The sequence below is a fragment of the Rhyacophila brunnea genome, unplaced genomic scaffold, assembly GCF_057557595.1.
Source record: "Rhyacophila brunnea isolate RB1 unplaced genomic scaffold, BYU_Rbru_1.0 scaffold_2, whole genome shotgun sequence".
Classification (NCBI taxonomy): Eukaryota; Metazoa; Arthropoda; class Insecta; order Trichoptera; family Rhyacophilidae; genus Rhyacophila; species Rhyacophila brunnea.
In genome coordinates, this window is record NW_028232859.1 from 57,915,252 (window position 1) to 57,940,403 (window position 25,152).

Sequence of the window (25,152 nt, forward strand, 5' to 3'; positions counted from 1 at the left end):
ATGTGATAAAAACATGGAAAAGCTACGATTTTACCATTTAATAATAAATATATTATAAAAGAAATATGATTATCCAATTTTAATTTACTATAGAATTAAATAAAAAGCCTTAGATCTTGATAAGTGTATTAATTATGAAAAGTATACCACTGTCACATTAGCTAAAAATCAATACATTAAAAACAATATTAAATTTGTCAATAAGCGTTTGAAGAACTATGGCCCTAGATATAAAACACCGGTGGACCGGTCCCGCCGTTGACAATTTATGTTGCTTTATTAAATTAAGCAATTCTTTACACTTTGGAAACTCATTTAATCATAAATAATAACACAAACACGTTATGAATAATATATAAAAGAGTAATTAGCATTTTTTCTTAAAAAAATAAACACAAATGAAAAACTTGCAAGACCCACACATACACACGAAAGTACTGCGAGCTGTACTTTATTGTTCTGGTCAATAGAGGTCCAATAAATTACATACTTGCATGTTTCATCTGTTCACATTCAATCACAACTAAAATGACAATTTGATTGATTGCATATATATAAAATTATCACACCTAGTATCGCAAATGATATGATTTTTGTGAAAATTATAGACCTAAGAACCAGCCCACACGGGCAGGAAGCAGCAGCCCATGGCTGCCTGCGCAGTTATGCTAGGTAGTCACAGTGGTTGCTGGCGGTCCGTGTGGGTCAGCCCTAATTCATACCTTTTTTGTTATGTTCCGATCTAACTTCCTAATAAAACTCTAGGAATATATCGTGTGCGAAAGGAAAAGGAAGATTAAGTCTACAAAATTAATTATACCAAATTAATCACAATGCATATATTCTGTATAAAGGAGAAAAAGGATGAGTCGAATCAACAATCTTAAATTAGTAAATATCACACAGAAACATTGAAGTTCCCATACGAAGTAGTCCAAAACTCAATCTCCTGAAAGTAGTGATTTTAGCCCTTTTCTTTTGGCACAGATATATTTTCCTATGAACTTTACTTGGCATTTTTTATCACAGGAACTGAAAATCGCAACAAAACTCATTTATACTTCAAATAAAGTGTAAGCACTTAGTTATTATAATTATTATAACTCAAGACCCCTGTTAAAAATGAAATTTTCAATTTTTTTTTCGTTCAGTTATATACACAATTATATTTACAGTAATAATTCTAGACATAATGAAAAATGTTTATCATTAACGACAAATACTCTACTGTCATCTTATAGAGAAAGCTTTTCTCGATGTATATGCGCGTGTAGATTAGATTACGCCCAAGCTTCATGAAAATAAAGAAAATACTGCAAATTTTAGAAGGTATTGCAATCATTATGTTACAGTTTGTTTAGGCAACATAATTGTATTGATTGGGATTGTCTTTATCTCTTTCCATGTAATCGCGGTCTATAAGAGATTCTATCCGTTTCTTCAAATCTGCCGGCTGAAACAGAACAATTTAATTTATAAAGAATCAATTAAAGCTAAGTTAAAAAAAGTAAATACTAGTTGGTAACCAATTACCGAACCCATTGGGTCAAAAATTCATTTTCATCAGCAAAAAGCAGATTGAATCTGCAACTCACTGCTTCAGAGTCCACCGCTTCACGAACTAGGTCACCAAGGATGTGGAAGAGTTCTTGGCCAACAAATATAAACTACTTACCACATAAGCGTGAAATTCGATAGTTTTGACAAAAAATATGACATGGTAGAGCGACACCGAGTGAGAGAAAACAATGCAATAGGCTAAGAGCAGTCCAGAAATAATAACGGTAACAATAATTAAAATTACCCTATGCAATTCTTGCAAAACTATAATGATTACATTCCTGGTAATATTAACTGAAAAACATTGCCTTAGTAATTTTTACATTGCAGGATGTCCATTTAGCATATTTTAGGCATTAAAACCATATAACGGCATTGACTGGTGATTCTCAGTTGAAAGCGATTGTAGTACTTAATAAAACAGAATATCGTCAGTGTAAGTACAATACCGCGAACATAATATGTAGAATTACGTGAAACCAAAACAGCATAGTATGTAACAAGGTTTTTGTTTGTTTGGCTTATAAGTAGAATGTATATGCATGGTTCCCGCGTGGTATTTATTTAAACCGATGTTCGTTGATTCTGAAATTTGAATACACCAATCAACGCGTCTTTGTCATTTGAACAGAATACGATTAATGTAAGTCGTGCAATATTGCAATTACAGCAATGATTTAATACTTAATCCACATAATTTAACGCGGCACGTGGGCCTTGTAATCCGGTACTGAAGGAATTGTCCTTTATCCGGGGGCTCCAGATTCGATTCCCAGTTTAAGTCTATATTTATGTGATTTTCTCGAAACCCTCAAAGTGTTTATGGTTGTTTCACTTACATTACTGAATACACTACTATTTGACTATATACTACTGTCATTGGGCCTCTGGTATGTTGTAGTGTTAAAAAGAATATATTATATACAGTCGTACTTGGTTATTACGATCACGAAAATAGCGAGATCTCGGAACATTCGTTGACATTTTAGTTTATGAATTTCTCCATACATTTATTTACTTTTATAACGAGCTACTTTCCAAGACCGAGCAAAACTGTTAACTTGTCGATCGTTTAAAAACAACATTTTCGACCCTAAGCAATCCGACCGGACGTTTATGACACTAGTTAAGTGTCTAAGTACGGTGTTTTCGCCGACAAGATTGAAAAAGTATCCACGCATATGGTTGAAATTGCATGTAAAAAATCCAAGCTTTGTGAAGTCATTACAATTAACAACTTCTTTTGTAGTTTATGAATGCCAGTCTATGCTTAAATAGAAAAATGTTTTACAACGATATAACGAGTAATGCTAATAATGAGCAAATTCAGTCGGTCCCATCTTCCTCGTAATAACCAAATTCAACTGTATATATTTTTTACATTATTTGATTCATAACAATGATCAGCCTGTCTGCAACAGATAACCTGATTGTAAACAGTGCTCGAAACAAAAACAGAACAAAATGCTTGACAATTTTCCAAAAACATTGAAGTGTGCACGATTCAATAAATACCTATCCACTTATTTATTATAATATAACATGATAAAGAAAAAAAAATACCTTGACAGGGAATTTAAGTTGATTATAAAGTTCAGATATGAGTAGATTATGCGAGAGAGTCTTCCGCATTTTCATGATGCGTACAATAGCAGCGTCGATTTGATATTGTCGATCCTGGTACACTCTTTCCTCTGTGGCTTTTTGTTCCTCGGTCTGAAACAATAAAGTATTATCACCCATGTTATTACACCATCGAATTCATAGGTAATTAATCAAATATAAGCATCGCTAAATTATTAACACACTACTGACCGTTTCTTTCATTTGGATTTGGTTGATTTTGATTCGGAACAGCTTATTCGTGAATTCGGCATTAAACGAGAATCGATCAAGATCTTGAACTTCTCTGCCACGAGGCATCTTGGTGAGAACGCGAGCTTTGCCGCACGCCAAAGATTGCAACGTCCGCCGCAGTTCGCCATCCTGAATTATATTTACATACATTATTCATCAAAGGAAAAAATCAATGGTACATAATATATTATGGAAATGGGACAAACAATACTAATTAATTTAGTTTCGCAGAAATTATTATATTATTAATAATAATAATAATTGAGGAAGTAACATAAACTTTTTGTATTACATTTGTTTGTGATTCAAGAATCTTTTTAGTATGGTTGAATTGGTAACTATAGAATAATTAATATTCTGTTTGTGGCATTTGATACATTGGTAATACAATGAAAATTGTTGCCCGATAGCCTGCTACAGTGGAACCCCGATCTACCGTTCTCGCATAAATCGTTTTCCTGCACGGATCGTTCATTTTCGAAAGTCCCGCCAAACACCCATAAGAACAATGTTAAATAATCCCGCATTAACCGTTCCCTGATTTATCGTTTTCCTCGATCTATCGTCTGTATATTATGGTCCCGTCATAAATATTATCCCGATTGACCGTTTTTGTTGAATATTTTTCATTTCGCTTTCGTATAATTGTTTATGATACAGTGGCGCACCCAGGATTTATTATTGGAGGGGGCCCAAGGAGGAAAATGTAAATTAGTCCCATAGGCTCTTTTTCTTCTTCATATAAATATTTTTAGATATTTTCACAATACACGGCGGCGATATATTTGTACAGTTTCTCCTAGTTTTTATTAAATTGGAGGCATAGTGGTGGTAACCGTTGAGCGTGTCATCAGCGACTGGCGGATTGGAAGTGAACAGCGACCATGCTGGACATGTGTACCTAGTATGCTAAAAGATTACTTAAATAATATCGGCTGTGCTACCCGCTTGGTCTAGAGCAGTGTTTCCCAAAGTGTGGTACGCGTACCCCCTGCGGTACGGGAAGAGTTTGGTGGGGGTATGCGCTGCACCGGGTTATGGCTACGCCTGGTGCAACAAGCATTAATACAATATCCATGCTAGAAGGTTTATCGCATGCGGAAGAAGAGCAATTGTTGGAATTATTAACTTCAGACGGATTCTTGCAAAATAAATATAAGGAGTGTACTTAAACATCATTTAGGTTGCAAATGCAACATGTGTATCCAGTTTTAACAGAGACATTCCTGAAATACATCTTGCCTTTTCCAACTTCATATCTATGTGAAGTTGCTTTTTCAGCATTTGTAGACATTACGTAAAAAAGGAACAGTCTTTTGGGTGTGAAACCGCACCTCAGATTAAAATTAATTACCAATGAATGTTATTTTTTATAATATAACTTTGATTTATATTTTATTATGAATGAATTTTATTCGTCGTTTATTATTATTTTGTTTATGTACTACAAAAGGAATATATAAATATATTTTGATTGTTATTAAAGTACTTATATGCATTTTTCTCAGTGTTACGAAAATTATAGAAGGGGTACACAGATGTCGAAAGCTTGGGGAACACTGGTCTAGAGAGCTACAATATTTACGCCGAATTTCACCGAAAAAAATGTTCTTTTGATTTACACCACCACCGTAGTGGGTGTAGTCGTTCTTTTCGACGAATGTTTGTCGTAGATTTTTGGTTTTTCAATATTGAGGTTCCAACATATTAATCGAAAATGGACAAAAAAGGATTATTGCATTTAAATTATACACAACCTACTCAATACAACACAGCCTAATATCTCGCTTATCGGTCTTTTGTCTATTGCACTCGGTGTACCTACACCATGGCCCCCACATCCTGAAACGGGCCCTCAGGCTAGGGCAGTGGTCGGCAAACTGCGGCTCTTTGGCCCCTTGAGTGCGGCTCTGCCACAGATGCTCTCTGCCATATTTGACATGGCTACAAAGAAGAAGCAAAGAAAATGGAAGAGGATAACCGTAAATGTAATGTTGAATAGACCGAGACTTCGCGTTTATTCAAAACTTAAATGGCTTACCGACCTGTATTTATGTCTCGGGAAAAATTGGCGCATTGAAATTTAGAAAGATACAACTAAAAACTCGTAATTTTGCGCTAAATATTCTGTCGATGATGCAAGGAAGAAAGCAGCTGAGGAGAAGAGTCAATAAAAATAAAGTTCTGTATTTAATTAGGTACTGAATAAAATCTGTCAACAATGTTAATATTGCAAGTTTTGTGGTTAGTAAAAAGATTTCCAAGAGAGGAAATCAAGAGTAAATTAAGAAATCGATTTATTGATGAGAACCTGGAATCGTGCTTAAAATTAAATCAACAACATAAGAACCTGACTTAACCAAACTTTACAAGGAGATGCAAGGCCATTATTCACATTGAGTTTGTCACATTGTCATGATTCAATTTTATGGATACCTGACTTACAATTTAATTTTTATTAATAAATAAGATCATTATTACGTATGATATTCAGTTTTATTCAGTGTACCTACCTATAATTTAATTAGGACTTAAAACTTTGACTAAAGTAAATTAGCAGTGTACCTACTTACTACCTACGTATATAATTTAAGTTTAAGAATTTTGCCTCTCAAAAGAAATCTCAATCGTTGTACTGTTGATATTTGGCTCTATTGACTAATGAGTTTGCCGACCACTGGGTTAGGGTATTTGACGGGCCCCCTATCCACCGCTTAGATTAAAGGCAGTGTGAAATACTACATTAACGTTTTTCAAATTGTGTTTTAGTTCAAATTGAGGGTACTTATACAGTGAATTATTGGCGATTTTCAATACATCTACTTTAATAATGGAGCTGTCGAGTATCGACACATAATAATCAGAAAATATATCGGTCAATTATATAAATTAAAATGTTTAGTCCTGAAGTATAATAGCGCCGCAGGCGACTTTTTTTACTATTAAAGCTAATTTATGATGTGTGTTTATCTCACTTATCTGGTCAACCCGACACGCCAGGCCCCCCACAGCCCGGGCCCCCAGGTTAGAGCCCTGTCAACCCTCCCCAGCCATGACCTATACCACTCCGGAATTCGGGTGGACACCGAGAATTTCATTAGGGAACGCGTTTCTAAAAAAACCTGACATTAGTGTTTCGAAATTTTTGTGTTAGAAATTAAAATCTAAGAAATTTTACTAAAAAGGGTGCTGGAGAATTACAAATCATTTTTTGCCGTGTTGTTTGTCTAAGCCCAAGGTATAGTTTATTGGCTTTCGATTTCAATGTGTAAAATCATTCTGATGATTTTCATATTTTGGGGGGGGCCAAGGCCCCCTGGCCCCCCCCCTGGGTGCGCTACTGTTATGATACATACGATTACAGACCTTTCAGTCGCGTCGCTTTGTTTGCACAGGTCGGTCGGCACTCAGGCTTGCCTCGCATCTCGTATCACGAATTTTAATAAGCCACAACTAAAATGCCCCCCATGAAGAAAACTAGAACTCTAGCTGAGAAACTGAAAATAATTCGAAGATGTCGAAAAAATCGAGGAGAAAAACAAGTTTTTTCTTTAAAAAATATAGATATCCCGCAGCATTTATCGTTTTTCTTCTAGGGTCCGTTGAAAATCGTAGAATCGGAGTTTCACTGTATTTGCGATTTTACATGATTGGTTATCTAACCATATATATACCATCATAAATCGTCAGGTGTTTGAATTTAGAACTAAGCTCATCTCAGTATAGAAAATATGAAATGATATTATGTCAAATGTTAGAATGTGGCGCCCTCACTCAGTGGACAACATACTGGTGGATCTATAATGATCATTCATTTGTTAAATGACTTGCAACTAATTCAAGCATTAACCATAATGCATATTAACTCTTTCATCAAATTCACTTTCATACATGAAGCTCCATCTGTATAGAAGAAGATTTTCTTCAATATCTTTGATCAGACCTCTTCGAGAGATTAATATTGAATGCTGAAATATTAAACTATGTACCTCAATATTTGTGGATGCCTTAATCTCTTCCAAAGAAAGATAGTCCCCATCGTTGAAGAGTAAAAGAACCAATACTTGGAATAGTGATACTTGCAGTTCTTTATTTCCCTGGAAAGAAAAACAATATTTAGTATATCACACAATTAAACGATTTTATAATACATTAGACAGTTAGGCGCAACACTGGGATACACCTGCCTTCACGATGACTGGAGCTGCACCAAGGGAAATGTGCTTGCCATATGCTATAAGGCTACAGCATCACAGGGTGAAGTGAGTAAATCAATACATGAATTAATTCGAATGTTCTTCCTGACACTACAACCCTGGGTCTTAATACCTCCTCCAGCATCTGTCTCCATCCAGGTTTGGATGCCAAAGTTTTTTAAATTCAACTCAACACTATCCTTACATCTTGAACAAGGTCGACCAGGTCCTTGCTTGCCTTCTGGCTTCCCGAATGTCAGTTTCTTTGCTATTCGTGATTCGTCCATTCTAAAGAGTGGAGTTGTACCATTTACAATATTGAAAATTTGGCACCTGCAGTTAGCTGTTTTGTGTGAAGAACGATAACGAATTTATTTACAGGTACAGTAAAACCTCGTTAATACGAATTCCATGGGACCGAAAATCGAAAAAAAATTCAAATTATGAAACATGAAATGTATGGGGGAAAATATTAAAATTTTGAAATTTTCTATTTTTTTTATTTTTGTTTCCAATCATTCGGTATGCCTCTGATGACATATTGCTGTGTGTCAATGAGACATAAAATGTCAGGATTATTTTTATTACCTTCATAAAATAAGTAATTTTTGATGTTTTAAGAAAAGTTTGTCACAATTTTCAATTGAAATATTGTACTTTATTACGATTTATTGAATATTTTTATATGCCAGGACTCTGAAATCATTTCGAATTAAAGGTATGGTTTTATATGAAAATAATGTTCAAGAGACTTTTTTTTCGCGAAAATTTCAAATTACGGCGAATTTCGAATTATCAGTGTTCTTACTGTTACTGTTTAAAAATATCTGCAACGTCGCCGTTTTCAACAACGCTTCTCGCTGAAAGCGAAACAAAATGGCGAATAATACGCGGCAGACGGCCAGACAGTAAACATTGTTCACTCGCGCTACGTATAAAATAAATTATTAAAAATGTAACCATTAGTATATATAAACCCAATTAAAACTCGTCGTTTCTGATCACAATTCCGGTGTGTTATTTGTCCACCTCCAAGTCCCGAATCCAGACGAAAACCATAAAAGAATAAAAGTGATAGCGTGTTTTCACAACCCGAAAATGGAGGGAAATGACATTACTAACGAGGTTTTACTGTATAGGATTTCAAAATTTCGTGAACATAGAGAACATGCTTTATGACAAAATGCCATCAAAATCTCATTTTTGGTCGAAATGCTAGCTGGTTTGCGGATTAAGCAGTCGATATGTATAAATTGATAAATTTGCCATATTGCTAAAAAGGTTGTCTGTCACAGCTATAGAACTTCATGATCAAAGCTAAACAAGATAAAATTATATACAATCATATTATTAATTAATTAAATAAATTACCTGTAAGAAAGTAGCCCGCAGTACACAATGTCCAAGAGTTGGTTGCCACTGCAGTTTGCGTCCGCTGTGCTTTCCGAGGTAAAATTTGCTGAACACGTCTTGATGACTGGCTAAGTTGCTCGGTAAGCGCACTTCTGCTATAGGATAGGTGGGCCAGTAGCCCATCGTGAGAATCGACACCGACAGTTCCAGCGGAGATTCGGGTGCATTATTCATATGCTGAAACAGACAAGTAATATTAATTAAAATCGCTTTGACCACATTGGTCATGTGTCAATCCATGATTAATTATGGCATGCATACCTGCTTGAACGCGATGTTGATGTCTTTCGACAGCTCCATGTCCTTGAACATGCCTTCAAGTTTGGAGGTGAAGCCGCCCCCGCATTCCTGTTTCAGTTTACTGAGCATCGACTTCTCTGCATCCACACTTGCGGATTTACCAACCAGCAGACGTTTCGCCAAATCCTGTATTTAAACAATACATATTATTATGATGAAACCATAAACCAAAATATTGTACAATATCAAATTACTAGCATGACGGATCAAACACTGGATGTGAACATTATTTAAAGCAGTCATTTCCAACAAGGGTTCGATAAGCTGTATCAGGGGTTCCATCAGAATTCTGAAAATCTTGCATAACAAGTACAATTTGAAACTTTTTGTTAAGTGCAAATAAAAAGTAAAAGATGAAGCATGTGAAAATTTTATCTTGATTAGATGTCACGTCATAATTATTATTGAAGTAAAACTCTACTTAGCAAGGGAAATTTGGTAGCAACAATTAATAATAAAGGAATAACTAATGAATGATTTAGATGTCTATAACAAAGGTTTCCGCCTACTATGCACTGCTCCTTTGGATTATGTTACAGTTACATCAAAGTATTGAATTATTCCTATACTATTAATTATTAAATGTGTTTTATTGGCCTGCCCATTAATTTTGGACAGTGTGAAATGTGTGAAGATATAAATAAATCATGTATCCAAAATATGTCTGCAAAAAGTAAGAAATTATGACCCTATTGCTAGTGATGTCCCACGTAATATGCAGTTAATGCATTGCTTAGAACAGGGGTTCCCAACCTTTTTGTACTCTAGAGCACATTCTAAAATATCGGTAGGGTGGCGGGCACCACCTATTTTTAATCGACAAACTCCTTCCATAACTTCTCATTTTCCCATAATTTATTTTCTTATATTCGTAATTCATTAATAAATAATAAACAAAAATGTTTCAAAATAATAAAACTATTATTCAAATTGCATACACACAGAGAAATGTATTTACAAAACGTAAACAAAAAACACAAATACAAAGAAAACATTTTATAAAAAAATAGAATATCAATATGTCAATGTGATCTTTGGCATTGCATATCATTGGCCAGTGCCTCATAATTAGGAGAGTGTGACGATAATCCTGTTAGCAAACAATCATAAAGATGCTCATCGGTGAGTCGAGATGTATATCTTGATTTTATTAAGTTCATGTTTGAAAACAATGATTCGCATAAATATGTCGAAACGAAAAATGATTCAATTTTATATGGCGCTTTTTTCAAAAAATGAGAACTTTTCTCTGTCCACTGTATTCCAAAAGTCCTCTGATATTAAGGATTTAAGCAAAATATCATTCTTAAGCTCCAAAATTTCTAACTCTAGTTCTTTTGTCTTACCTTGAACAAAATCTGCAATACATGCGGCCATTTCCATTACATTTATTTGGCAAGTAAAAGGATTGATACAGAAGGAAACAATTGGCTCGATATCTGTAAACTGCAAAAATCTCTCTTCAAATTGTTTTTTTAACAATTGAAGATGCTTAATAAATGATGACCCGTTTAATTCATTGTTACCTAGCATTTTATTCATATGTGGGAAATGCAAGAGAGAATTGATATGCAGATGTGATATCAACAAATCCAATTTAGCTTTAAATGACTTTAATGACTTTACAGAGCTTATCATTTCAGCTATGTTTTTGTCTTTCTCCTGCAACTCCAAATTTAAAGAATTCAATTTTTCCATGATGTCTGTGAGAAATTCCAAATCAATCAGCCAGCGAGAGTCAGCTAGTTCATCATAATTTTCCTTTTTATCGTTTATAAATGTTTTTATTTCTTCAATTAAACTCACAAATCTTGTAAGAACCTTTCCTTTACTGAGCCAACGTACTTCAGTATGCAGAATAAGATCATCTTTTTTATCTTCAGTATCTTCTAACAGGGCCTTGAAAAGTCGGTGTTGCAAAGGAACTGCTCGAATAGAATTGTATATTTTTGTAACTATTTTCATAACGTGTTCAAATGGCAATATTTTACAACACAGGTCTTCCTGGTGGATAATACAGTGGTAGGACATGAAGTTTGAAAATGATTCATCCTTCTTGCAGAGGGCAATAAATCCTTTGTTTTTACCTACCATTGATGGTGCCCCATCGGTGGTTATCGCATACAGCTTGTGCAAAGGCATATTTATTGACTATGCATATGTTCTGAATGTATTATAAATATCCTCACCCCTTGTCTGTCCTTTCATAGGTAATATTTGCAACATATCCTCTTTTACTGTGAAGTTACTAAATACCATTCTCACCATAACTGCTAACTGTGCGGTGTCTGATATATCTGTTGACTCGTCAAATTGTAGCGAGAACCAGTCACATATTTCCAAGGCAGTCTTTAACTGAGTTTGTATGTCTGTTGAAAATGCATATCGTCACCGTTTTAGCAAAATCATCTATGTGTCACTTTTATCAAAAATGACTTTTAAATACCAAGTCATTCCATATTTTTTTCTCTATATGCCAGTAAAATGATCTATGTGTTGGGTAAACTCGCTCCGAAGTTATTTCAAAAAATAAAAAACAGCTATGTGTAAGGTTCAAAAACCACGGTTCACAAAAACAACTATGTGTATATAGGTATAGTAACATATAAGTAAGATGGTATTTTGATATCGAGAGTGTAATGTTTTTTTACAGTTGGCTACACATAGTTTGTTTCTATGTTATATGCTATGCATTATGGTCTTGCACGACGGTTTGAAAGATGCTTTCTCAAAAAGAGAGACAGGAAATATTCAATAATTTCTGGAAGATGCCTACATGGTCAATAGGGTATAGGCGAGAATTAATTTAAAAGTTGGATAAACAACTACAAACGTCTCGATGACAGTGGCCAATTGAAAGCAACAATGACAGGTAATAAGAATCTGACTGAAGATAAATAATTGGTAGTGCAACCAAAAATCAAAACGGAGAGACTTGTGGAAAAATGTTACATTATGGTTGGATCTAATTCCAAAGTTCCCAGCCATTATTGCAGAGAAAATATCTCCAGGGTGTATGTGGAATCGTGTTTCCGATCCAAAATACAAATGCATGATGCATATAAAAAATGGTCTCTGGAAAATGGTCATAAAGCAGCAGAATATACTCCAGTATATTTACCACCAAAAAATCAGTATCCACCAACCACGTAAAGATCAGTGCGCCATCACTGCCATCTGCTGTAGTTATAAAATGAAGAATGTTTCAGAAATGGAATACAATAGCCACATTATTAAAAAAAAAAAAAAAGATGCTAGAAGACCAAAAATGAAATGAAGGAGAGTACCAGAAGTATTACTGGACGGTTAGTAATCACAATGGATCTCCAAAGTGTGCTGCTATGTCCAAAACACAGGCACAAATGTATTATAAACAAAAGCTGCAACTACACAATTTCACCATATACATTCTTCTTAATAATGACAATACAATGAAATAATTCTAATATCGGATGGGTGTGGATATCAAAACCGAAATAAATTATTCGCTATTGCTCTAAGTTATTTAGAGAGAAAAAACATCGAGATTCAACAGCTTTTTCTGGAAAAAGGCCACACCATGATAGAGGCTGACAGTGCACATGCCACCTAAGAAAAGTATTTTAAGCCTCCAATATATTCACCATCTGATTATATAGCACGTATGCGGCTAGCAAGACCAAAACAACCTTATAAAATTAATGTCATTGATTTTTAATTTTTAAGAATTATGGATAAGATTAAATCTGGATTAAGTTCAATCAGACCAGGAAAACGAATCGGAGATCCTGTTGTATATGATATTAAAATGTTACAGTATCTACCAGATGGAACAATCTTTTACAAACTCAACTTTATCAGTGCAACCGTTTGACTGCCTTTGTAATATATATAATGAATCATTGCCAATATCGCAGTCGAAAAACATACATCTTCAGGAATTAAAAAGTGTAATAGAGAAAGATCACCACTATTTCTACGATAACCTTACATTTAAACCTGCTAATAGAAAGTAAACGAACTTATAAATATAATATCATCTCACTATTGCATTAATAATTAATAAAATGATATTGCAATTTATCACTAACGCACTATGTATATTTCAACTATTATTTATGTAACAGTTTTTCATGAATTTATTATTATTCACATTTTGATGAATAAATTAAACTATGTGTATTTACAAAACGGTCAAAACAACTTATGTGACATCACAAACTGTATTTTTATTATTTTTGTATTAAAAATAAAAGATTTTTGTAAACAAAATAATAATCTTAGACCATTTTCTGATTATAATAAAGTATTCTTCATAATTTTAATGTTTAAATGTAACATTATTTTTTTATTCAGTTTTATCCTTCTCCTGCACAATTTGAGAAAGTGCACATAGATGCTTTTGCTAAAACGGTGACGATATATTCTTCTTGTGACGGTGTTATTTGACAACTGTAAGTCTTGTATTGCTGAGACAATCTCACGTTTGTTAGAAAATCCATCAAACAAACAATCGGCACCAGTCAAAAATAGTTTTTTAACAACTCACCATCAATGAAAGGTTTCTTCATTTTTTCTCATGCGAGCATGTGAGAAATTTTGAAAGAAGCAATGGTGGCCTTTTTAGAATTTTCCACATGGCTAGTGAAAACAGTCTGTTGTGCAGTTAGACTTGATTTTAGTTGACATATTTTTTTCTTTCTTACTTTTATAGATTTAAGTGGATAATTCACATCAAAAGTGGCATGAATTGTCTGAAAGTGTCGTTCAACATTATGTTTTTTCGGCACTGCAATACTACTACCACACAACAAACAGACGCATTTATTTTTCACATTAAAGAAACAATATGATTCCTCCCAGTCAGTGTTAAAATTATAGGTTCGTTGTCTTTTACTCGGTCCACTCATTTTAGAACTATATAGAAGGAATATCAAACTCCTAATTCGTGTTTCGTCAGACGAAGATGTCTCCTAGCTGTCGCGACCCGAACGGGGCAGCAATCGCAATCACAATGACAACAACGCAGTTCCAGGCGGGGAATGCTATTTGCACATCACTTCTTGTACACGCCGAAAACCCGAACTGAGCCGATGATCGCCGAAGCAATCGGGACGATACGAGCATGCGACTACTGTCACATGCTTCGGCGTTCATCGGCTCAATTCGTGGCGTTCGTTCAATTCAGGTTTTTTGCGTGTGTCAGGCTAGCGTGAAAATTCTGTCTCTGTCGAATAGTGGCGGGCACATACGAATCGTTCCACGGGCGCCATGGTGCCCGCGGGCACGGGGTTGGGAGCCCCTGGCTTAGAGGCATCACATTTTATGGGGGTAGTAAATTAAGGAAGGCATGCGAATAATGCAACTTTTAAAGTGGATTCTTGAGATGAAAATTTTTTCATCTGCGACGTCGATGCTTGGCATGTTTATATACATGAGAAATTTCAAGATTTTCGTGCACCTGATAAAGATGCACCCGATAAAGATAACCGCGCAGAAATAATAAAATTTAGTAGGTAATGAATTTACAGAAAGGGGCGGCATTTTTTCTAGATTCGTCGTTGAAACTAGAAAAATGTGTAACTCTGTTTTAATCGAAAATTGACTTTGAATATCATCTAGTGGTCGTTGTTAATATCTACCCGTCTTGCAAATGATGAAATTCCAAAAAAATGAAAACATTGTTAAATCATGGATGATTCAACTCCATAACCATATATTTGTTTACGAAACCATAATGTTTTTAGTCTCTCCTGTAAAGAAGCATTTTTGGAGTTACACAATTTTCTAGTTTCAATGACGATGTCACTGCGTACTGTCTTTCATGTTTTTTTTTTAATTCACCCCACTGGATCTTAAATATTTGCCAACTAGATAGGAGTTCCCCAAGATTTAAAAAAAATGGCTTTCAGGTTTTCACCAAATAAAAAATGATGGGAGTCACTAATCGATGGATAATTCTTAAGACTTTTCTATTGTTTGTACTAACCTTTTTGTAGAAAGCCTCGAACACATCTTTTCCATGTATAAATCTAAACTGCACCATTATCTTGTCGAGTAATCTTTCTAATTCTTCTTCCGTTGCTTCTTTGTTACCAGCGCGAAGTTTAACATCAACAAACTTAGCTGAAAGTTTATAAGTTAATTCATTTTGTAATAGTGAGAAAGAAAGTTTCAAAAATTTACATATTTTGTTAAGATCTATGGAGTCATAAGTGTTATAAAATGGGTAGCTTACCAATAAGTTCTGCCGGTTTATTGGTCCTCTGGTTAATAAAGTACTCGAATGCTTCTCTTAGAGAATTAATAAATTTGTCATTTCTATGGAAGCAGGTGAGGACAATGTGATCTAATTTATCTTTAAATTCAAGCAACTCTTGGACCATGCTCTTGTCTTTTTCAGGATCTATAACTATAGTCCTTCCTTTTTTCTGTCAAGAAAAACACAACCGTTAACAATATAATTTACAGGTAACCAACGCTTGTTCATCCGAACCCCGAAATTTCACTTACCGAGACAGCGTTCAAAATGTAACTGCGATCAACAGTGATACCTCTATGACTACAATAATCGTTGAAAATAAGGAAATATAATCAATGATTTAGGACTGTAACCAGAGGGAATCATAAGAACTTTTAATATGACAACACTTGAGACTGATTGTGCAACATTTTAGGGTGGTTAAAACTGCTGTTGAAGCTGTCATCATCGACAATTTTTTTGATATTTGGATAATATCCGTATACCATACTCCATGTTTGTGTATCAAAATATTCAAAACAATGATAGTTCGGTAAATTTGACTGCCACTATGTACACTGAATTGACAGGTGATTGACGAGCCAAAAGTCGCAAACAATTAGTCATCAAATTTGTCTATGCTCTGCTAGTGACCAACGGACAAGTAAAAAAAGTCGAACTTTGACAGTTGCGATAGTTAAAAATATCGTAATGTCTTCCGATAATCCCGAAATGTTGTTATTTAAATGCAAATTTGCATAAAATAATATTGTAGTGAAAAAAACACAAATTTGAAGTTTTTTTTTAAGAATTTCATAAATTCAAATAAAAAAAAAATTGATATTGTACTTATCTCTCATTTTTTAATATGTAAAATTACAATCTATTCAATAAAAATGTTTAGAACAATTACAGGTTTTTACGAATTTACGTAGTGATTGCTGAACGAATTCTGGCAACTCAGAGAGTAAAATATCAAACATGTTTGAAATCAAACGAATATGGTCTGCAGACAAGTCCACAGATTTGGATTGCTACAAGCGAAAAAAAGTACATTAAAAAATATTCTAAACTGCTCATACCTCTCCTGATAGAAGAATTGAATGAATTATTGCGCGAAGAAGATAAACGTCTTTGGACAATACAATGGATTCTATGGACACCAGATCGTGGTGCAACATACACTCTTTTTAGTGATTTTGAGTTAGAGGACCCTGATGAATTTAGAGCGCTTCTGAGAATGGATGTAGAGCGCTTTGATAAATTGTTAAAAAATATTACTCCAATGATACAAAGATACGAGTGGCGAGTACGCACCGAGTGTGTTTAAACGTGCGGAGCGGGCTAGCGAGTCAGTGCCGGTAGGGTGGGGGGGTTGGGCACTCGGTCTAGTAAATAGAAAAGGGTCCGAGTGACTGTCTCGACATCCTACTAGGCCGAACGCTCAGTAATATGTTTATACCAACCGAGCACTCGGCCGAGAACACTGTCTCGCCACTGTACTCGTTACGTGTAATCCAGGCATTACTTTAACGTCTTTGGAAATAATTACTATATTTGATTCAATTACCTTAATGTATGTATTGAAGTGGGCACATAGTTCAGTGAGACCATTCTTAACTCGAGCGAACAAATTGTACAATAATGATAAATCGGAAATGCGAGGCGCATCCAAAAGGGCCGCCAGGCCTTTGCTTAAAACACCTCCGAGATGTTCGTTCACTAGCTGCTTCTCTACGCAATGTATTAGGGGACATCTGCAAACGAAATATGTAATTAAAAACGTGGATGCATAATCACAGATAAAAATCCATTGACTTCTGACGAAATTTTATCTCCTAAGAATAGTATTGGCCTTTGCCATCAAATTTATATGCTGCCCACCATAAAACATTGTGTTATTTATACAAGAGGTCCAGGTTCAAATCCTGCTGTTAGGGTGGAAATTACTTTTTTATTAAACGTGGAGACCGATTACAGACAATATACGAATATTTTTCTAGTTACATATCGACTTAAATCAATACTATATGTAGGATCCGTTCTTAGTTCTTCCTGTAAAAAAAGCTGCATATGGACCATAAGATGGAGACCTTGTTAGTACGTGGGTTTATCCGTGATAGACGTAATTATAAGCCCACTCGATTTGTACACCATTTATTAGGATCACTTTTGGATCTGCAAATCAGTTTATCATTACTTCTGCCTTGTAATATTTGTCTTTAAATCCACATTGCGGCTTTCATTTGCAAGCTCCTATATCCTATCCGGTGGTCTAGGTATTCGCTATTAGTGGATCCTCTAATCTGCCTCTAAACTGCTTCCTTAAATAATATATAAATAGGTCTTTTCCAGAGTCGCTTAATTAGTTTGTGTGAGGTTGTCGCCTAACCAAACACAATATATTAATTAGAATTTACTTAAAGGCAATCCCATGTGTTTGTCTGTTCTGAATGTTTTAAAAAACGGTCCAGTCGTGGGTATTGCAGTTATACTGATGATAACTATTGTGTTTCGCAACTATTGTAATAATTGATTGTGGATATGAAAAAACAAGCATAATTATGAACATTAATCAACATACTTGGTGGATGGATCCAGGTAATGTAGAAGTCTTTCGTTCTCTTCTCGTAATCGGCGCTCGACATGAGCCAAGTATTGTGGAACGGTACACTCCTGCATTAATCGCTGACCTTCTGCTGCATACAGCCTTTCCGTTGCCACTAAAAATCTTTAATAATACAAATCGCTATTAAGAAAGAGCCTTTTTCAAAACAATACAATATAATACATGCGTAGCAAAAAATATTACATACTTGTTTTCAAATGCTTCTTGATATATCTGAAGGTCCGAGAGCATTCGCAAAAGAGATTTCAGCAGAGTTCTATCGACAGCGTCACCGCCACGTTCCTTCTCGATGAGCATAAGCAAACCTTCGACAGTGCGAGTCTGCACCAAGGTGTTTAATGCAATGTGATGACGGAATAAATCAAGCCCCATGTCCCTGAAATAAATAACATATTATTGTTTTTGCCGTTAATATGCGATAAGAGGGTCAACCGGTATGATATACACTGTTCAGGGTAACTATTATTCCTGAAATCACAAATGTGGTAAAACTTGGGATGTGAGTACAGCCCCTTGATAGCATTTACATGGTCCGGGTTGAACCCCAGGAAGAACAAATAAATTGTTATTATTTGACTTCACAATGGTAAGGCAGTAAAAACAATGGTCTAAAATTGACAAACATGCTTAATTCTTTAAAAATAATATCTTATATTATGATTGTTGTAAAAAGGAGGAAAAAAAATTGTGGGCCCAATTAGTACTCTCATGGTGAAGTGTTACAGTAAAACCTCGTTAATATGAATTCCATGGGACTGAAAATCGAAAAAAAATTCAAATTACGAAATATATGAGGGGAAAATATAAAACTTTTGAAAAAAAAAAATTGATTTTCATTAATTTCGTTTACGATTATAGATTTGCCTACCAAATTTCCGATACAATTCTTTCAAATTAAAATCTGTGCAAATACCATTTGTCATTATTCCATTAATTGAAGTTACCAAGTAATGTAGGTAGGTATTTACCACCCTGTGTTTTGCTAGAATTATAAATACAAAATATTTTTAATTTTTATAATTAAAATTTGTTTGGCATTGGTTCTCTAGTAAAACTATCTGAAAATCCAATAAACAATTGACAATTAAATACCTACAGCCCTGAAACATGTGAGTTATTGTTTTTCCTTTGAGTAGAGTACAGTTGTGCTTCTGATGATATACGACTGTGTGTCGGAAAATGTCCGGATTAGTTTAATACTTTCATAAAATAAGTAATTTATGTTTTAAGAAAAGTCCGTCACAATTTTCAATGATTGGCTCATGAAATAGTGTACTTTATTACGATTTATTGAATATTTTTACATGCCAGGACACTGAAATCATTTCGGATTACGAACTTCGAATTAAAGGTGTGATTTTATATAAAAATATTCTTCAAGGGATTTTTTTTTGGGAAAATTTTGAATTACGGCGAATTTCGAATTATCAGTGTTCTTACTAACCCCTTTTTCCTGGACTTTGTTGGGCATTACGTATTTCCATTTAGGTTATCAAATTTTTGTAAAGATTACTGCTAAAATGTTTACACATCAAAAATTTGCACCTAATTTTGATCCAAGACAGATCAAAGTTTTATTGTAAAAAGTTTAATTATAGTCAACTGCCATAAAATGTTCTTGATTAGCCACCATCATCCGAAAGACGTATATCATTGTGCTGAGAAATGATAAACATTGGGAGAATAGTAGTCCAACATCAGCAGCGTGTTTAATGAATTTGACAGTGGCTACCAGATTTTTAGTCACCGTAATATCAATAATGGGACTGAAAATTATTAAATCTCCCAGTTTTGGTGTACACAGAAACAGATATTTTTCTTCTTTCTTTTGACCATGTCCGATCCTAATACAATCAGATGGGCCTCCGTAAAGTGGAGGTTTGTATTAACAAATTTTTGTTTTTACGAGAAATAGATGTTAGCCACTTGCTCAACCTGTCCATACTGACTCGAAACACGAATTGAAAAACAATATGTGTATTTGCCAGACCCGGGATTCGAACCTGGGACCCACGACATTATAAGCCGACATGAAGGCCACTCGGCCATCGTGGTGCCGTCAAATGATAAAAATAGACACATCAAGTTTTACCAATGTGATTATATTCATAGTTGTCATAGACAAACTGCTGCCACATGATGACATAACATCGCACAATTTATTTTTAATACTAACCAAATAGAATGTATGGACGGATTCTGAAGGACATAGGTTCTGTCTAAGAAAAGAAATATGCTCCGAATCATGATCATTTGCCGACAATGCGCTCTCCAGCAGTCATTAATTTTCTTGAGGAAGACATGGCGGTCCATACTCTCCGCTAAGAATTGTTCGATATTGGCCTTCACGTGAGTTTCCGTCAGGCCTGTCAGGTTCACATACAATTGCGAGGCCATCTGGAAAGAAATTAATATATTTAAAATTAGAACTGACATTAATATTTACTTAACTAATAGTTGTTCATGGAAAGTTGACCATGGGGACAATTGACAACAGATGAGATGTTTTAATTCCTTTTAATGTTTATCTACCTACCTGTACGTTTATCTACCTACAAATATCCGGTATGCTCAAAAAGTATACGTAGGAAAAACATGTAGGCTTAAAGCTAGCCTTTAAAACCTGGCGACCGTGACATATGACCAGTGTTGCCAACTGTTGTTAACAAAAACATGCCAGAACGGGGTACTAAAACAAGCCATTTCGCAAAAAAAAGTGCTAGATTTTGTGAAAATAAAATTTCAAGTAAACTTACTTATTCTACCAGGAACAAAAAATGTCTATACATGTAAAAAACGTACATTTTAACAGAAATATATTTCAAAATTGACAACAATTGCCTATACACCCTATCCTCCTTATGCACGGCTTTTTTTTGGACAGTTTCGAAATAACACGGTTTAAAAAAAGTACCGATTATTTTTTATTTACACTGATTTTCTTGCTTAAACACAGTTTAAAAAAAGTAAAAAGAATAAATATATGTATGTATGTCCATATTTATCAAAAAATTTCATTGCAATAGACCGCACGCTACCGGTGCATACATATGTTGTCACTGGATGCCGCCCAGACATACATATGGACATACATGACACGACTAGTCAGTCACTTCGGGTTCGATACGAGAGACGCAGCGCGTGCTTCGGCGTCAGCGTCATAAAATATTTCCAACTATGAGAGTGATTTTTCACCAGTGAAAACAGCAGTAAACGGGCACGTTTATTGTCAAGTAGAGACACTGAATGCATATATTTCTCTATGCTAAATTTAATTTAAATCGAAAACTATGGATTTTTATGTATAAATATTTTTATGTAAAATAATAAATAAATTCGATTTATTTTTGAGATCAAGAATTTCGAATTTTGAGTTGATTTTAAGTAATGGAACCTATCTACCATTTTTGTATGGGCACCTTATCTCTTTTTACACGGATTTGTTTTGCACGGTAGTCTTTGGAACGCATCCCCCATGCAAAAAGAGGATCGGGTGTATTGTGTTAACTACGTTCAATTTTCTTTTCATGTCATCCCGATAATTAATTGTCAAACTGATTAAATTATATTATGATAACATTTCACTATAAAGCCATGAATGCTATTATTGTTTCAAGTGTTAAATTATGTTTTATTTCTCACGCTACTAAAATAGGTACCGATCTACCTGCATTAAGTAGGTATCTGATAGTCAGAAATTGGATGCGCATGAAAATAAATAAAATAAATATCTAGCGTATTTTCAGCACATTTAGAGCTGTTAGAATTAAAAAATGCGATACAAATCGGTTATGGGGAAACCGGCGGCAAACACATTTTGAAAATAGCCAATATACTGGATTATTTCTTAGGTTGGGTTAGTATAGGTTAGGTTTTCATTCTTGAATTCATGAATTTTGCAAAAATCGGCTAAGACAATTAGCGCGGTTCCCGTCTGGCTTCCCCATAACCAACTTGTACCAAAAATGCTAGTAAAAACGTCCACAAGCCGGGTGCGTTTTTGCAAGCTAGACGCCTATCGATGCTAGATGCGATGCTATCGATGCTAGATATCGATGCTAGATATCGATGCTAGATGCGATGCAAGAAAAATGCAAAATTGGCAACACTGCATATGACACTACTGCTCCAAGAGTTGTAGTGTGTTATGTCTCGCACCATACTTCCAGTCGAAAGCGACAATACTTATATATAGGAATAAGTCGTGCGGTGCTGTCACACGTTGCAGTCGTAAGTCGTTGAATAAGTAAATTGTAGGCAGCAGTAGCAGGCGGCATAGATTCTGTGGATTCAGAGCATGCCCAGAAATACTCGACATGATAGTACGTAATAATGGTTACATGTAAATTGTACATACATTTCGCCATAGCCTTACCGGATAGTGATGGTCATAAAGCATTGATATAATAAAATTACACATTGCTCATGGAGATAACAATGTTCACAATTGTGTATTTACCAAATTTATGAACAAACTAACAAAAATAACACAAAACATTGATTATTTTATAAAATGTTAACAGTATGTATTAGTATATAATATGTATTGTTGGTAATTGTGCCGCAGATGTTGTCATGAGCTTATATATATATTTTTTTTTTACGATAACAGTTTATTCCATGTAGACAATTATAATAAATACCTTTGGGTCTTGTGACTAGTTCTCTTCCCTCGCGCGCTGCTATCTATCAGTGAACGCAGTGTTGCCAACCGAACTATAATTATTGTACTTGTACTATCATTTTGGTCCGCGTACCTACTATAATTCGATGACAAAAAAGTATAGTATGTCCAAAATACCACAATTTTGAATATCGGTAAAAATGTATTTTCATGTTAATGATTTAATTTCGACATTTAAAAATATGCCAAAAGAACTAAAATTTGGATATTTCCTACTATGAATTGGTGTATGAAGCTCGAAAGAGGAAGAAAAGTCCTAGACTTGACTTAAAATGGAATTAATTGAATTCGCTGGTTAGCAATTTTGGGTCGTAAGAGGTGTTTAAATAAAGAAGGGCATCGCAATTTTTGCTGAAATACTATAATTTCTTGGACCGCGTACCTACTATAATTCGATGACAAAAATATAGCAACACTGTGATAGAATTCAAGAATGGCGTCTGACAGCTGACAACGGCGGAGAACTAGTCACAACCACCATACCTTTTTCTGTCAACGCATAGGCTTTTCGATCCAATTATTGTTAATTGAAAATTTGCAAACATTTTGAAGCATCATTATCACAAACTAAGATTATATTAGGTAAAGGTTGGGGTAGGTTAGATTAGGTTATGTTAGGATTGGTCTAAAAAGAAAGTTATAAAATCTCATGATATCGTCTGCGGCACATTTACCGTATTGTTATATACCTTGTGGCTGCACATATTTTCTACAGCTTGGTATAATTCTTCCAGAGAATAACCTATGGCGGTGGATGTTTGAATCGCAATCACAGCTTCTCGTAGTTTCCCCCATGTGTGCTCCTGATAGTTATCGGGTAAATTGGGTTTACCTAAAAAACATTACAAATTGATTATAATAATGTTACCGACAATATTATCAATAGCACAATTTAGAGGTTAAAAACCAACAATATTGAAAATAACGCACTTTTGAAATTCTTTATAATTAGCTTTTTTGTTGTCCCAGGCTTTGTTACGGTCGTCGAAGCCGTTTTTAAGGCACCGTTGCTGTTCGCATTCAACAGAGAAAAATTTGATTTCTTATCGACAGAATTCATGTTTTCTTCTTGCTTGCTTTTCTTGTTGTATTGTTCACCGTTAGAATAGGTACGTTTCCTACGCTGATTTGCACCGTCCTCGCCCAACACAGGCGATTTACCCAAATAAGACATAAAAGAGCATTATCTGGCCGCAGCCAATATCATTATAATAAATTAATAACGTTTTTAAAAGGATAAAAAGCTATCGCTTAAACTTCAATCCCGATCGCAATGACGGCCATTACAAATGTTGTCTGGATTGCCAGTACTGAAACTGAATCAGTGTTGCCATATTTTAAAAGTGGAATTATAGTACAGTGCCTCCAAAATTATAGTATTTCGGCAAAAAATATAGTACGCGTTGAGCGACCAATAATTTTCTGCATTTTCAAAAAATTAAACGTGGGGTAATTAACGTCTCGTTTTTTTTAGACAAAATTTCCTCCGGAGGGTTATTAAGATCTTGTTTTTTTAGACAAAATTCAAATTTTAAGTCAGTGGTTTCCAAACTTTACGCTTCTACGCCTCCCTTATAAAACAATCTATTCTTGGCCCACCTTTTATTTCATTAAATACATTTTTACACAAAGCGCTTTTTTCTACTAAACGGACTCGATATAATTTGGATTTCATTGCATCTAATGCAGAAAATTCCGTTTCGCATAAATATTATGATGTTACGAAATGGTAGCAGTTCTTACTTGCATAGCTATTATTCTTCAGTTCGATTCAACGAAAATTTAACATAGGTTTCTGTTTCCATACAGCCATTTTTATTAGTAAGGAAATACACTATAAATAATTATAAAATAAAAATCTATGTGTGAATTATCATCAATCGCACACACCACATAGGAATATTATAAAATGTTAATACCCTGTAACCGAAACAGCGCCGCAGGCGTCTTTTTTTAGTAATAGAACAAACTTGTGGTGTGTGTTTATCTCACTTAATGCAAACCGCAACACCAAGCCCCCAGGCTGGAGACCTGTCAGCCCCCCTCTTGTGGGGGCCATGGACAATTTAGTACCTATAGAAATGAGGTATAATAAATTTAGTCTCCATATCGTCATACAGGTTTGCAAACAACCTAACTTTTTAGGACTGTTTTTTATGTAGTTTATACCTAACTAGCTGCCATTTTATTATGCACTTGCAAACTGCAAACCTGTGGCTACATTATTATGTTAAACTTTTCACGCCTCCCTTTGGAACAGTCCGCGCCTCCCAGTTTGGAAATCACTGTTAAG

The 25,152-nt window shown here is 34.7% G+C and overlaps 1 protein-coding gene across 1 annotated transcript; it reads right to left on the reverse strand.

Moving 5' to 3' along the window:
• Positions 1–110: 110 nt before the first annotated feature.
• Cul4 (cullin 4) lies at positions 111–24,157 on the reverse strand. Its single transcript, XM_085946980.1, has 14 exons — positions 23,790–24,157; positions 23,549–23,691; positions 20,352–20,572; positions 18,363–18,551; positions 18,131–18,277; positions 17,117–17,303; positions 15,544–15,736; positions 15,295–15,431; positions 9,288–9,452; positions 8,985–9,203; positions 7,407–7,514; positions 3,376–3,546; positions 3,124–3,276; positions 111–1,453 (listed from the first exon to the last, which is right to left on the reverse strand). Exons 1-14 carry the CDS (start codon positions 24,031–24,033, stop codon positions 1,358–1,360), a joined length of 2,373 nt encoding a protein of 790 aa, XP_085803106.1. The 5' UTR covers positions 24,034–24,157; the 3' UTR covers positions 111–1,357.
• Between the last annotated feature and the right edge of the window lie 995 nt (positions 24,158–25,152).